The sequence below is a fragment of the Panthera uncia genome, chromosome X (assembly GCF_023721935.1).
Source record: "Panthera uncia isolate 11264 chromosome X, Puncia_PCG_1.0, whole genome shotgun sequence".
Taxonomy (NCBI): Eukaryota; Metazoa; Chordata; class Mammalia; order Carnivora; family Felidae; genus Panthera; species Panthera uncia.
In genome coordinates this window covers 107,228,409-107,244,484 of record NC_064817.1, presented here as the reverse complement: position 1 = coordinate 107,244,484, position 16,076 = coordinate 107,228,409, and the positions used below count along the sequence as shown (strand labels likewise).

The following is a 16,076-nucleotide window of genomic DNA, read 5'->3' as shown; positions in this document are numbered from 1 at the left end:
ACTGGTCTGAATCTGAATTTTATTTTTTGCACAAGTCCCGGTTCTTAAGTTAAAAGACAAAGCTACAACAAGTGTCTTCATTTCTGTAGTTGTTGGCCCTCGATAGAAAAAAATAATTTCCTGGGGCGCCTGGGTGGCTCAGTTGGTTAACACGACCGACTTCGGCTCAAGTCGTGATCTCACGGTTCGTGAGTTCGAGCCCCATGTCAGGCCTTGTGCTGACAGCTCAGAGCCTGGAGCCTGCTTCAGATTCTGTGTCACCTTCTCTCTCTCTGCTCCTCTCCTGCTCGCTCTCTCTCTCAAAAATAAATAAAAAGATTTTTAAAAAAAGAAAAGAAAAAATAATTTCCTTAGTGAGAGATAATCTTCTTGCCGACTGTGTTGTTCTGGTTGCCACCCTACTGACATGATTCCTGTGATAGCTCATTGACCCAATTAAGCCTCACTTACCCATTCCAGGTTAAGTTTTAGTGCTTCGATAATTAAACCTCGATTAACTACTTCTGATGGAAATCTTGAATTAATACAGAAAAAAAACAAGGGTGACCTTAATGGACAGCTATGCAACTATGCAGTAATACAGTGATGTTCCTGGGCTTTAGGAGGTATATGTGACTTAACTTGCCCTTTTCCTCAATGCCCTGTCCACCAAACTGCAAAAAAGCCCTATATCTTTATATAATGTCCTTAATATGGACTAGCAGTGCCTTCAAGAGCTATGAAGATAACATAGATATTAACTTATTTAATCCCAACTAAATGCCTTTGGGGTACCCCCCACTATCATTACCCCCCATTTTACAGATGAAATGCCTAAGGCACAGAGAAGCTATGTATCTTATCCAAGATCACAAAGCAAGCAAACAGCAGAGCCAAGATCCATACCAGGGCAGCTTTGCTCTGTAGTCCATACTCTTAACACTATGGGGCTGCACAACCCAGAAAGCGAAATCATGGTGGAAATGCTGAGAGTGTCCATTTCAGAACTCCACATGAAACTCAAGTTTGGGGTTCGGGGGCACAAGGACCTCCAGCCTCAAATGGTGTGAAAAACCCTGTGCTCCTGGGAAGACACAGGTTACAGAAAAGCGTGGGAATGGATATTTATTTTTTAATGTTTATTTATTTATTTTGAGAGAGAGAGCAGAGAAGGGGCAGAGAGAGAGAGAGAGAGAGAGAGAGAGAGAATCTCAAGCAGGCTCCACGCTCAGCACAGAGCCCAACTCAGGGCTCGATGACCATGAGGTCATGACCTGAGCTGAAATCAAGAGTCAGATGCTTTACCAACAGAGCCAACCAGGCGTCCCTGAAAATGGATATTTAAAGCCAAATGGCAGAATGAGAAATAAGTCAAGGATGGACTGACCTTCAGATGGATGTGTGGTGTTGGAGAAGGGGAAGGAATCAAAGGTGCCTCTGGGGTTTCTGGTTTGAGATGTTTACCGAGAGATGGTGACACTCTAGGCAGGGTGGGATGCTCCGTGTCACAGCGTAAGGAGGACCAGGAACAAATGAGGCACGTGTATCTCTTGGGACAGAAGCGTTTCACGGAGAAAGGGAACTTGACACTTGGGGAAGAGAGTGATACAGCCTAACGGGGGACCAAGAACACAGTGCCAGGACCTCACGTAGTACTGGGGAGTGAGAGGGCGCAACATGCGGCAACTTAGGTGCGACAGGTTTTAGACAAAGGAAGAACAACTCAACCATTATCCCATGTCCACATCTGACCTCTGCTACCTGCAAGACCACCAAAGGCCAGGCCTAGAGGGAGGAGGGCTTGTGAAGTGCAGCACATCTCAGTTTCTAATGGGAGACCAGCTACTCTAGTTAGGGGCACTTTCATATGATACTTTGGAAGGCAGGCTGAGCTTAGGCCAAAGATGAGGTCCTAAAATTTGGCCCAGAATAGTTCTATAGAACTTTTCCACTGCCCTCTGGTGATAAGGCCACCCCCACCCCTGCGGTGTCCATGTAGACCACGTGGGGAGGAGTAACAAGGAATTCCTAATTCTTAAGGTATTGTTCTAGTGAGGATCCAGAACTCCCGCCCCCCACAGCAATAAGAAGGAGCCCCTCCCTTTGAATGTCAACAGAGGCCAAGTGGAGAACCCGGACTTCTACCCCCTCCTGGCACTGAGGAGAGTCAGTACCTACAATCTCTGCCAGGAGTGTGACAGGAAGCTAAACCAGAAGGCTTAAATAAGATAGAGACTCGTAACAGAATACTGAAAATGAACAGGATTCAACTGAAAATCACTCATCATACCAAGAACCAGAAAGATCTCAAATTCAAAAGACAATCAAGAGATGCCAACGCCAAAATGACAGACACATTAAAAATGTCCGATTAAGATTTTAAAAGGAGCCATCATAAAAAATGTTTCAACGAGCAATTATAAGCAGGCTTGAAACAAGTGAGAAAAACTGAAAGCCTCATCAAAGAAAGAGAAAGTAAAAAGCAGAAGATGTAAAGAAGAACCAAATGGAAATCTTAGAACTGAAAAATCCAATAACCAAAGTAAAAAGCTCAATGGAACAGCTCAAAAGCAGAATGGAGGGGGCAGAGGAAATGATCAGTAAACTGGGAAAGAGAACAGTAGAAAGTACCCAATCTGAATAACAGAAAACAGAAAACCTACCCCCCTCACATACACACACACCAAAAAATGACCAGATACATGATTTGAAGAATTTCCCCCATTCCATAGCTTGCTTTTTCACTCTGCTGATTATGTCCTTTGATGCACAGAAGTTTTTAAGTTTGATGTAGCCCCATGTGTTTATTTTTGCTTCTGTTGCCTGTGCTTTTGGTGTCATCTCTCTATCAATATTATTTTTTTTATTGTAAGTTTTTATTTTAATTCCAGTTAGTTAGCATACAGTGTTATACTAGTTTCAGGTGTAGAGTTCAGTGATTCAACACTTCCATACATCACCCGGTGCTCAGCACAAGTGCCCTCCTTAGTCCCCATCACCTACTTCACCCATCCCCCACCCACCTCCCCTCTGGTAACCGTCAGTTTGTTCTCTATGGCCAAGAGTCTGTTTTTGGGGGGGAGGGGCGCCTGGGTGGCTCGTTGGTTAAACGTCCGACTTCGGCTCAGGTCATGATCTTGCAATTCGTGAGTTCGAGCCCCACATGGAGCTCTGTGACGACAGCTCAGGGCCTGGAGCCTGCTTCAGGGTCGACGTCTCCCTCTCTGTCTGCCCCTCCCCTGCTCACATTCTGTCCGTTTCTCTCTCAAAAATAAATAAACACTATAAAATTTTTAAAAAGAGTCTGTTTCTTGGTTGGTCTCTCTATTTTTATTTCATTTTGCTCGTTTCTCTTGTCTCTCAAATTCCACATGTGAGTGAAATCATTTGTCTTTCTTTGACTTACTTCACTTAGCATTATACTCTCTAGATCCATCCATGTTGCAACAAATGGCAAGATTTCATTTTTATGGCTCAGTAATATTCCATTGTGTATATATACTACATCTTCTTTATCCATTCATTGATCGATGGATACTTGGGCTGTTTCCATATCTTGGGTATTAAAAATAATGCTGCTATAAACATCTAGGGGCATGTATCTCTTTGAATTAGTGTTCTTGTATTCTTTGGGTATGTATCCAGTAGTGTGATTATGGATCATATGGTAGTTCTATTTTTAACTTTTTGAAGACCCTCCATACTGTTTTCCACAGTGACTGCACCGGTTTTCTCTTATTATTTCTTACAATTGCATGTGAATCTACAATTATCTCAAAATAAGATATAGTCTTAAAAGTAGAAAAATAGGGGCGTCTGGGTGGCTCAGTCAGTTGAGAATCCGACTTTGGCTCAGGTCATAATCTCGAGGTTCACGGGTTTGAGCCCCACCTGGGGCTCTGTGCTGACAGCTCAGATTCTGGAGCCTGCTTCCGATTCTGTGTCTCCCTCTTGCTCTCTGCCCCTCCCCCACTCACGCTTTGTCTTTCTCTCTCAAAAATAATTAAAGTTTAAAAAATAGAAAAATAATACCATAAAACAGCCTACGTGTAAATTATCTAGTCTAATCCCTCCCTTTACAGTTGTGAAAACTGAAGTCATAAAGGATGAGATTGTGACATGGATAGTTTTCTGCTAAGTGAAATAAGTCAGACTGAGAAAGACAAATACCATGTGATTTTGCTCATATGTGGAATCTAAACACACAAAACAAATGAACAAACAAAAAGGAGCATCAGACCTATAAATACAGAGAGCAAATCGATGGTTGCCAGAGGGGAGGGGCTGGAGGGGGATGGGCAAAATGGGTGAAGGGGAGACGGAGGTGCGGGCTTCCAGTTATGGAATGAATAAGTCACGGGACTAAAAGGCACGGCATAAGGAATGTAATCAATGGTATTGTAATAGTGTTGTATGGAGACAGATGGTAGCTACCCTTGTGATGAGCACAGTGTAACATACGGACTTAGCCAATCACTATGTTGTACGCCTGAAACTAACGTACCATTGTGTATCAACTACACTCGGTTTTAAAAAATATTTTTAAGGAAATAAGTCACTAATAAATAATAAACTTATTTATGAATTTATACATGTTTGAATTTATATTTGTTATACTTATATTTATACTTGTATGAATTTATATTTGTTTATAATTTAAACAAATCTACAAAATATGGGTACTTTTTATTGGTACCCTTATTAATATCAAAGACATAACCTATATTTTATAGCAATGACAATCACCCTTCAAACTTTTTTAAATGTTCATTTAATTTTGATAGAGACAGAGACAGAGACAGAGCAGGAGTGGGGGAGGGGCCGAAAGAGAGGGAGATACAGAATCTGGAGCAGGGTCCAGGCTCTGAGCTGTCAGCACAGAGCCCGATGCAGGGCTTGAACCCATAAACTGTGAGATCATGACCTGAGCCAAGGTCAGAAGCTTAACCGAGTCAGTCCCCCAGGCGCCCCAATGACAATCACCTTTTAGAGGATATTTTTAGATTAGACTAAGAAGTGAAGTAGACTATGTACAAAACAACCATGCTAATACATTTACCATGGCCCGTTCCTAACCTGCAACATTTAAAAGAATTGCTTTTTCAGTACATTTAGTACAAATAGAGTTCACAGCACTAAAAATCTTATGCTTTTAATGACTAGGTTAAACTTAAAGGTTGACACCTTTTGCAAAAACCCCACCAAATAAATATGTTCGCAATTCACAGCTAGGAGGATGCCACGTGGTACTCTATTACTCTCAACAGATGCGGCTCTTTCAATGAGAAAAAAAAAATCTCTACTCACATTTTCAGTGATATCTCAGTAACAGCTGCCGAAGCTGTTCCTTGTAGAATTGTACCATGGAAACTGCAGCTTCTACAACTACAGTCATTACAGAATTTACCCTTGTACCTGTTTCCTTAACTTGCCTGAAACAGATGCCTCCAGAGCATTTAAGACTCGTTTGTGGAGGAATGAGTGGGAGCCAAAACCCGCACAGAAGGCCTACTTCCTGGAGAGGTTCTTGGAGCATTAACCCCAATCAATGGAATTTTGTGTCCCAAATTAGTCTACGAAAAAGCCAAGTGCACTTTAAGCCGGGGGCGCAGAGGGGGGCATGGGGAACGGCAGTATTGGAGCTAAGCGTCCCTTCTGTCTGATGTGGAAAAAAAAAAAAAAAAAACAGCAAGAAAATGAACAGAACAGAAAACAGTGTGTAAATGCTATCCTTCCAAAGCAGTTTTCAAATTTTTCTATATCCTGCTATCGCTCTTGGACTACATTTAAAATGCTTAGGCCATTATCCTATTTTTCATTTCTGTTGTATCTTAATTTTTTTTTTTTTCAACATTTTTTTTTTATTTATTTTTGGGACAGAGAGAGACAGAGCATGAACGGGGGAGGGGCAGAGAGAGAGGGAGACACAGAATCGGAAACAGGCTCCAGGCTCCGAGCCATCAGCCCAGAGCCTGACGCGGGGCTCGAACTCACGGACCGCGAGATCGTGACCTGGCTGAAGTCGGACGCTTAACCGACTGCGCCACCCAGGCGCCCCTCTGTTGTATTTTAAAGATGATAACGTGGGAGCGCCTGGGTGGCTCAGTCGGCCAAGCATCCGACTTCGGCTCAGGTCATGATCTCACGGTTCGTGAGTTCGAGCCCCGCGTCGGGCTCTGTGCTGACAGCTCGGAGCCTGGAGCCTGCTTCGGAGTTCTGTGTCTCCTTCTCTCTGCCCCTCCCGCCTTCTCTCAAAAATAAAATAAAACATTAAAAAAGAGTTTAAAGATGATAAAGTGGCACATACTTTACTTACCTAAAAGAGGGAGTAAAACTGGGTAGTTGTACGGCATCACAAAGAGGTTTACACAAGTTAAAGTCGTACTGGCTTTTAAATAACCAAATGGATAACCAAGTTCATTGTATTTTCCACTGCTGGTAACAAATACCTAAAAACATGAAGTAATATATAGTTATGACAATAAGGATTTTATGTGAAACCAAACTCCCAGCAACATCTAAGGCACAGCTAATTTATGTAATTTAAAAATGGCAATAGTGCTTCTAGCCTATGGTTATGCCCAAATATGTCATACTAAATCACATCGCAATTCCTGTATACATTATATTAAGAAATGAGGGGCGCCTGGGTGGCTCAGTCGGTTGAGCATTCAACTCTTGGTTTCAGTTCAGGTCCTGATCCCAGGGTTGTGGGATTGAGCCCCATGTCGGGCTCCACACTGAGCATGGAGCTTGCTTGGGATTCTCTCTCTCTCTCTCTCTCTCTCTCTCTCTCTCTCTCCCTCCCTCCCTCCCTCTTCCCCTCTTCCTCGCTTGGGCACTCTTTCTCTCTCTCTCTCTCAAATAAATAAAATGAAAAAAAAAATTTTTAAGAAAAAGAAATGACACCGTACTGTGCAATAACCGCTCGGAGACCACAACGTCCAGATATTTACTTGGTTAGCACAATGGCAAACATGGCTGAAATAGTGCTAAGTGATAACCAGCCATTAAAACAAACTGACTTCTCAAAAGAACAACTGGTGACTGGAGTGGAGGCTTTAGAAAAATGGAATATGGCCCCATGCCTAAAGCATGCAATTACAAAAGCAAAGCCCGTTTAAAGTAGTATGCTAACACTCCTCACGCGTACGATTATCAGTCTTGCTCTACTTCCTTTTGGTACCCCCATTCCCCTATCCATTTATTCAGTTTTCATCCAATAATTTTTTTAATGTTTATTTACTTCTGAGAGAGAGAGAGAGCGTGAGAGCGGCAGGGCAGAGAGAGAGGGAGACACAGAATCCGAAGCAGGCTCCAGGCTCCGAGCTGTCAGTGCAGAGCCCGACGCGGGGCTCGAACTCATGAACCGTGAGATCATGACCTGAGCCGACGTCGGATGCTCAACCGACTGAGCCACCCAGGTGCCTCTCATCCAATAAACATTTATCAAGTAGCCTATTATAAGCCAGGCACTGGTGCTAATTCTTTTGAGGCAGCAAGGAGATGCTTTGGTTCAGTCTGGAAGGCATTTTTGTCTTATCAATTATGCTGGTAGAGCAAACATTCACTAAAGATCAAAACATTAATCTTTATTCCGTGTGACTCCATCTTCTCCTTTATTGATATTCCTGATTTGCTATATATTATATTGTCAGTTCCCATACACTCGCTGTGCTGTGCTGAAGTCCTCTGGCTACCATGCCTTCTCAGTGTTCCGTGTTTGCTCTTTGGCCCAAATCAGGGCACCAACATATACTTTTAGGGACCTAGACTTTTGTCTTTTCCAAAGTCCCTCAGCAGGATCATTTAAGACAAAAGTCAAACCCTGGTGGTAAAGAGAATCCATCTACCTTGCTAATTGCTGGTACCAGCAATATAATCTACCAGTTGAGTAAATTCTTGCTATGTTTAGTCATAGCTAAGAATAAATCTTTCCTATGCCATTTATGACCCCACATACAATGAGTTGAGCTGTAAAACAGGACTCATCTAGACTGTGTGTCATAATCTGAACCTTAATAGAAACAAATATCTGTAATAACACATGGTAGGTTTTGCCCTATTTCCTAAGTGTGTATAACAGAAGAGGAAAAATCATCATAAAGGATCAAAAGCATTACACACACTGTCAAGGGTCAGACCTATGATTCCCATGAAGGGAGAAACACTGTTTTGTTTCTCTCTCTCTCTCTCTCTCTCTCTCCCTTTTTCCCCTCCTTCCTTTCCTTCCTCCCTTCCTTCCTTCTCATAAGCCCTTTGAGTTCTTCCAAATTCCTTATCACTTGCAGATTCAAAGAACTTGGGGGTTCAAAGGGATCATTAGAGACTGTCTAGAGAAAGTAAGTATCTGGCCCAAGACCACATAAACTGGTGGCAGAGTTAAGGGTTGGAATCCAGTCTCCATTAGGAATTAGCCAAATTTCCTGGCTCCTGGTTCATCTTATTCTTGTTCATCCCCACTAATTCATTGCATTAAAACTACTCTAAATCAAAGTAACGTAAGGTACAGGAGATAGGCATGTGGCATAGTTGAGCAGTGGTGCAGGAAGCCAGGGCAGGATTTAAGTTTCTCTGGATAAGATTTACAAGAAATGTGCCATTTGGAAAAGAGGGCTTATGTTAGGGGAAAGCTATAATTTGTATTTGCTTTTATTGCGAAATTTTTGTCAACCCATGAAGTCAAACCTCCTATCTTGATTTTAACATTCTACTATCCATAGCTCTACATTTCTAGCACATTTCCAGTGCACTTAACCGAAATATAAACATACATTCAGAAAAGTGCATGAATCATAAGCACACAGCTCAATGGGGGCTCCTGGGTGGCTCAGTCGGTTGAGCATCCGACTTCAGCTCAGGTCACGATCTCGCGGTTCGTGAGTTCGAGCCCCGCGTCAGGCTCTGTGCTGGCAGCTCGGAGCCCAGAGCCTGCTTCGGATTCTGTGTCTCCTTCTCTCTCTGCCCCTTCCCTACTCATGCTCTGTCTCTCTCTGTCTCTCAAAAATAAAAAGAAAACATTAAAAAAAGTATACAGCTCAATGAATGTTCACGAGGTGACTGAACATGTGTAATTGGCACCAGACCAAGAAATAGAACAATGACCAGAAACCCCCTCATGTCCTTTGCTGGTCACAACTCTGCACCCCCAAGAAAAACCACTATTCTGGCTTCTGACAGAGTAAGACAACTGTACCTTTTTTTGAATGTAGACAAAATAGAATCATAGGACATGGGATCTTTTATGTCTGGTTTCTTTTGCTCAATATTATATTTATGAGATTGTTCTGTTTCTTGCACTTTTACATGCTTGCTTTAAGCTTGCTCCTTTTTTTCTAACCAGTTTTAGCATCTTTGGAGAATTTAAGTGGCTTAAAGACAGCTAGTAGCAATAATTGCACATTTTAGGATGAAACAGACGGCAGTCTAAAAGTGTTTCTTGTGTAAATAGAACCTAACAATCACTGATTTGCTATATGGTGCTGTAGTCTAGAAATAGAACAAACATACTTCCAGCGTGGGGCCTCCTTATTATATCCAAATAAAAAGGCTGTGACTGCCGTGTCTGGATTTTTACAAACTAATATCCAAAGGTGAATCTATTAACGAATCAGCAAGCCCTTCTGGCTGGAGTATAACACCTGGAAGAGCCAGCATATGTGCATTTGCCTCGTCCAAATAAAATCCACATTACACATGCCAATGTGCTTGGTACAGGAAGAGAAGTTTGGTTACATTACACTAATCCAAAAAGTAGTTTCAGGGCTTAAGGTTTGTGTGTGTGTCTGTGTCAAAAATATTTTGTACACATGAAACTAATATTACCCTGTATGTTAACTAACTGGAATTTAAAGAAAAGCTTAAAAAAATAGATCTTGTGGGGCGCCCTAGTGGCTCAGTTGGTTAAACGTCCGGCTTCGGCTCAGGTCAGGAGCTCGCAGTTCATGGGTTCGAGCACCGCTCGGGCTGTGTGCTGACGGCTCAGAGCCTGGAGCCCGCTTTGGGTTCTGTGTCTTCCTCTCTCTCTGCCCCTCCCCCACTCACGCTGTCTCTCTCAAAAATGAATAAACGTTAAATTTTTTTTTTTTTAAAAATAGATCTTGTACTTCCAATCTGTCAAGTTCACGCTAAGTTTCAGCTGCAGAAGCCACAGCTAAATAGAAGGACATCTTTTAGGTTAGGGATGCTTAACCTGGGGTCCCTGAATAGGCTTCAAGGGGTCTGCCAAATCCTCAAATACACAGGTGTCATCAGAGTCCACTGCCTTAAATGGCAATGTCAGGAGGCTAATGATTCCTATCACACTGAAATGATTTGCTTGGCCCTGTTGCTTATTTGATAGGATTTGTCAGAAAAGTTATTAACAGATTCAGTCTAATTATTCCTAGATTAACCTTTGCAACTTCTCAAAGCAATTCCCCGATCCCAGGGTGGTTACAGACATTGGGCCAACAGGTAAGGGGAAGTACCTGCCAGCAGGTATGGGGAGACTTTCGTTCCAGGATGTACTGAGTTAAGGGTGAAGGTTCAAGTTCATATTTGTCAAAAGGAAGTTTGTCTATTACCATTGGCTCACAATCTACACAGGAGAACCTCACAACAGGATGAGATGTTCGTGGAGGCTAAAAAACAAGAGGGGAAAATACGGTCCGTTAGCAAGTGAGCTTATATTTCTGACAAATCTGCAACCCCTTTCGTGTTTTTGTTAAACCATCGCTGAGATAAAACCAGCGCTTTGAAAAAGAGGGCATCACCAACGGCTTCCATCCGGGAAGGGCCCACAGATTCTTTATTTCTTCCATGTACTTGGCATTGGGAGGAGGAAAGGTAAATTCAAACACTTGTAACTACCATTTCAGCGAAGTGAAAACTACAACTGCTTTGAATACAGTTAGGAAGTCACCGATGATCCATAGGATGAACCCTGATTTTCAGATCCACTGTTGCAACCTCCAAGCATGACCCGCCCTTCATTCCTTTGTACCCAAAAGGTTACGGACGGGCCAGACGTGGCTAGCAAAGAAGAAATCCATGAAGATTTCTGATGAGTTGATGACAGACCTAGAGCCACTAACAAGCAAAATGAAAAACTGTAAAGGCATGGAAAGGGCAAGGCAGGTGCCCCCAAATGAGCCAGTCACAACACCCAGGACTAGTGGCAATTTTTTTTTCAACTGAAATTTTTAAGCACTCCTCACACCCACACGCTTGCCTTGAACAGCTAGGGCTGGGTATGCTTTGGACTGGGCTGCAAAGGCCTCTGTGCCTGGGGTAGCAGAGCAGATTGGTGGGGCAGCCGTTTCGTTAACAGGTTTAGCTTGTGGGGATAGAGAGCGCCCGGGAGAGACATGGCGGCAGCAAGAGAAATCCCAAGATATGAGAAGACAGGACTGAGTCCCGGGGACAAGGGTGAGATGTGGCTGTACCTGTTCTTGCCGAGAGCTCTCTAAGCCGAGCGTGAATGTGACAAACCATCTCTGTTTCCCCTTTAAAGGGAAAAACATGCTCCTCTGCCTTTATGGTTGACACACCTACAAGATGTGTTGGGAGTCGAAACAAACAACCATCAGATGTGCTTTCAGAGCTGGAGGGATGGTAGGTAACACGGGTGATGTGGGAGTGAGCCGGAATTTCTTTCATTCCAGTTTTTTCCTGATTTTCATTTCAATTAGACTTGAGAAATATTTCTGGCTTTTTACATTTAAACCGATTTAAAAAAAAAAAAAGGTCGTAAAGATCCAAGTGAAGCCCCGTCACTGGCAACAATGAAGTAAATTCGTGACCAAAACATTCACTCTCTCGGGTTTGGAGCTGAGAGCAACTGGGCACCGGGATCTGACCAGTGTGTCACCTTGGAGCCCTGAGGGAAGGTGGAGGAGATGTACCCTCACTCCCAGCCGGGGCGGAAGTGGCCCTTCAGTCCTATAGTCTCATGGCCTCTCCTGAAAACAGGAGCCTAAAAGGAGTAGGCCAGGAGAAAATGCAGTTCATGTCAGAAATTTCTAAAACGTACACAGAACAGAGACGGGCTGAAGCAGTAAGGGGCTAAACTGAAGGCTCGGTGATTGTTTTGTGCCCACAGAAGGAGGATTGCTCTGGCCTTTTTACAGAGGCTGCGGGGAGGAAGAAGGGGGAGTGGGTTTCGTGCACTTTCCCGTGTTAGCAGATACCTGTCTCCCACAAAAGTCCACTTCATCTGGGACTAAAAAGGAGCAACTACAATATCAAACCCTCCTCTCCTGAATGCAGTGAAGAAAAAGGAAAGTCCTCATTGAGAGATAATTTTTAAAAGATCGCTTAGTTACGGCGCCTGGGTGGCTCAGTTGCTGAAGCGTCTGACTCTTGATTTTGGCTCAGGTCATGATTTCAGGATGATGAGATCGAGCTCACCATGTGCCAGGCATGGAGCCTGCTTGAGATTCTCTCTCTCTCTCTCTCTCTCTCTCTCTCTCTCTGCCTCCTCTCAAAATATATATATATATATATTGCTTAACTACCCATCATTGAGAGGTACATTGCCAAGGAACACAAGTCCATTGACTACAAAAAGATGAAAAGCAGGTCCACAAAGTTCCACTAGGTGTCTAGTGACTCCCTAGAAAGATGTAGAAGAGCTTCTGTTTTAAATATGTTTCTAGAACCTACACAAGGTGCAAGCTAAATTGTAATTCCCTGAGGATGTACATGAAAATCAATGCTAGCACTCTTCAGACATTGCGTCTGCCATGTAAATCAAGTCAGCCACTCTGAAATAAGAGCCAAGCCACCGATCGCAACACCATCAAAAATAGCCATGCCCTAACATCCAAAGTGGGTAGCTCAAGTGGCAAAAGCGACTGAAAGGAAGAATGCCAGAATAGCACGAAGTCCTCTCTTGCTTTTTGGTACAAGCTTAGACTCCCAGCAAGAGATAGAAAGCACGGCTTAAAATCCTCAAAGTAATTTACAAGGGTCACTGTAATCAGGAAACGGAAAACCCAAATGATGTTTACCATTTTGTTTTATGCTACTTACTAGTGAAGGTAAATTCTGATCTGGCCAAAAAGATTCTGGAATTGGCCAATGTCCAACAGGAACACCAGTTTTAGAGTTAGGCCGTACATAAATCAGCTTATGGCAACTATGCCAGGGTTGAGCAGCAAATGAATTGCTTGGCCTGGATGAATCCGTAAGTCCATCTACAAGTTAAACAAAGACAGACACTAAGGCATACAGTTCTTTTTCCAGCTGCTGATCTTCTTGTACAAAATTTTCAGCTAAAAGCAAAGTACAAAACAAACCAAAACACCCCGATCCTTAACTATGCCCCAAATGCGTGGTTACATCGAAAACCATTATAAAATTAATTTTCAATTTGCTGAGATTTGGACACATAAATTAAACACAGCACGCCAACTAGAGTTATTCTTCCAAATCAGGCAAATGAAATCGCTCATCCCCTGGTATAGTTTTTACATTTGTGGAATCTGACAAAATAGGTCATAAATTCCATTTGCCTTTTCTTTCTAGTCCCCATTAGGTGGCAAAAAGTATGCTTGACTAAACCCACCCAATGACTACAAAAGCAAAATGAAAACGATCCAGATTCACTCCAAGATAGAAGGAATGTAGGGGCGCCTGGGTGGCTCAGTCGGTTAAGCGTCCGACTTCGGCTCAGGTCATGATCTCACGGTTCATGGGTTCGAGCCCCACGTCGGGCTCTGTGCTGACAGCTCAGAGCCCAGAGCCTGCTTCGGATTCTGTGTCTCCCTTTCTCTCTGTTCCTCCCCTACTTGCACTCTCTCTCTTTCTCTCTCTCAAAAATAAACAAAGATTAAAAAAATTTTATCATGGAAAAAATTAAAAAAAAAAAAGAACCCTAGACAAAGGAGAAATGGAGCTAGAAAGAAAAATCTGAGCTATTTACACGACACCAAATCCAACAGGCTTCCAGTATGACCATCCCCAGTTCACATTAAGGTAACTGAACACAAAAGTATGGATGGAGCAGTGAATCGTTAGCAATACATAACATGTCCTTCCTTTACAATTACATTAATGAATTTAAAACAGGCTGTGAGGCCTCAGTCTTCTGTGGTGGGTGTTCTTAAACTGGAGTCCAAGAAACTCTAGAATTAAATACAAAATTGTGTTTGTGTGGCCTATGTCCGTTCTTCTAGGGAGAGAGGTCTCTATTTTTCCAACAGCTTCTCAAAGGGTTCAAGGCACTAAACATCAGAAAGGTCAGGAGCCACAGGATCCATGGCTTCCGACAGAGACGTATGTCTTTCTGAGCAGCTATGACTGATTGTGGCCACACAAATAAAACTCATGGATCAGGAGAGCCTCGATGAGTCAGTCGATAGAGCATGCGACTCTACGTCTCAGGATTGTGAGTTCAAGCCCCACACTGGGCATGGAGCCTACTTAAAAAAAAAATGTGTGGATCAGGTCAGACAGGCAAGGTGGTAATGATGTGTGCGAGAGCACAGGAGCGAGGTGAAGTGCACAGTGCTCCAGGGCTTGCGGCACAGGGATGATTTGAAGGAGAAGACCCTTCCCCTGTACAAAAGGACCTCTGCTATCATCCACTGCCATAATCTGTCTGTTTTGAGATGTGGAACGTTCTGTGAGATGTCATTTGAAGAGAAAAGGTTCTGCAGTTAAACAGTGGCCGGGAAAATACTGGTGTAGGATCTCATAGGATATCAGCAGTTTCCGGATAAAGGTTCACAATCTCTTGCTGACATACGGTACCGAACACAGATTTCATAAAGATAGCGTGGCCCATTTGGCACTCATAAGACCAAAACCAGATTACCGGTTAAGTGGCACTCCTCCGTGATTCTCCAGGTACTTCGTTCATAGAGAGGTGAATAATGCAGGGTATCCCAAGACTGGGACCAGGGAAGATGAAATGGGTAGGAAAAAGGAAGAATTTTCTAAAGAAGATTTGCCACTGGATTAAAGTTGTTAGCATCAGACCACCTGACACGTGAACACATGGCCATTGTTTGGATGGATGTTTGCAACCACATGAACGTGTGTGGATAGTACAGGCTGTGTCTGTTATCAGTTGACTGTCTTCCCAACCTCAGATCATTCTCTGGGGCGCAAAAAGAACACAAAAAAGTCACGTACTGTACCTTCTCCAACAGGAAGTGGATCTGGTCCCGTTTTTTCAAAGTTAATAACTACACCACTCTGAATTTTCTGAACTAGAGATTCTAAACACTGATTCAACATTCTTTGTGTTCTAACACAGTAGGAGCGACCTATACCAGAAGGAAAAGCAAATAGTGTCAGTTTGAGCAAATAAAATACTACTTAACAATGTAAGCATCTGAAATCGTAGAGTATATCTTGAACCAATCATAACTATGATGGCTGCAAACATCACACTCATGATGAGCTTAAGCAGGAGAGCTGAAAGATTCTGAAGGAAAACAAGACAAGACAGGATACGGCATTTAAGCAAAACCATACTCTGCTGCTCTGAATTCTTCCTCTAGAAATATGAAATATTGCCAATACCTCCTGTGACTTCACACATCTGTGTGATGGCAGACTCATCAGTTGGTACACTCCCTAGATGCTCTGGTTCCGTAGAAGCCAGTCCAGGCAAACGCAACACCAGGGCAAATAACCTTTGATCCCAACGAAAAGGTTCTTTGGTTAGTTCACTTCCAGGCAGAGGAGAATTCAAAGGAAGATGAAGCTGATAAGGCAAAAGTTGAAAAGTTTCATCATAACAACCCATACAAAACTGAAGAGAGAGTCAAAAGGGTAATTTTTCTTTCATGTACTCGGTAATCTTTCAAGGATTGTGAAGACGGAAGGTCTGATCAAACTTATTCTTAACTGGAAACGTATGCCTCCCACAGAAATAGCTGCATGTTCTCCGCCATTTAAACAAAATTTACAAAAAAACATGAAATCTCACCTCTTCCTGAACACCAGCAGTACTTGTTAACTTGTTTCCATCTGTGATGGTAATTAAAATAGATGGTTCTAAAAAAAATGGATTTCTCCCCTAAAATACATTTAAAAAGTATTAGAGCCATGTAAAGTAATAAAATGGTATTTAAACTTTTACATCTGCCTGGCCAGTGATCTCT

At 42.8% G+C, this 16,076-nt stretch overlaps 1 protein-coding gene across 8 annotated transcripts in view; it reads right to left on the bottom strand.

The window, feature by feature from the left end:
* The window catches only part of INTS6L (integrator complex subunit 6 like), a 56,354-nt gene that overhangs the window by 16,291 nt on the left and 23,987 nt on the right, over positions 1-16,076 (bottom strand). For 6 of the 8 annotated variants that reach the window (XM_049644316.1, XM_049644320.1, XM_049644318.1 and 3 more), the window contains 6 exons: positions 15,902-15,991; positions 15,493-15,676; positions 15,105-15,233; positions 12,994-13,157; positions 10,449-10,601; positions 6,296-6,428 (listed from right to left, as the gene is read on the bottom strand). In XM_049644316.1, the coding sequence (XP_049500273.1) occupies positions 6,296-6,428; positions 10,449-10,601; positions 12,994-13,157; positions 15,105-15,233; positions 15,493-15,676; positions 15,902-15,991 (853 nt within the window). Of the gene's footprint in view, positions 1-6,295; positions 6,429-10,448; positions 10,602-12,993; positions 13,158-15,103; positions 15,234-15,492; positions 15,677-15,901; positions 15,992-16,076 lie in introns of those variants that run through there. The other 2 variants (XM_049644319.1, XM_049644323.1) reach the window with 2 other exon arrangements.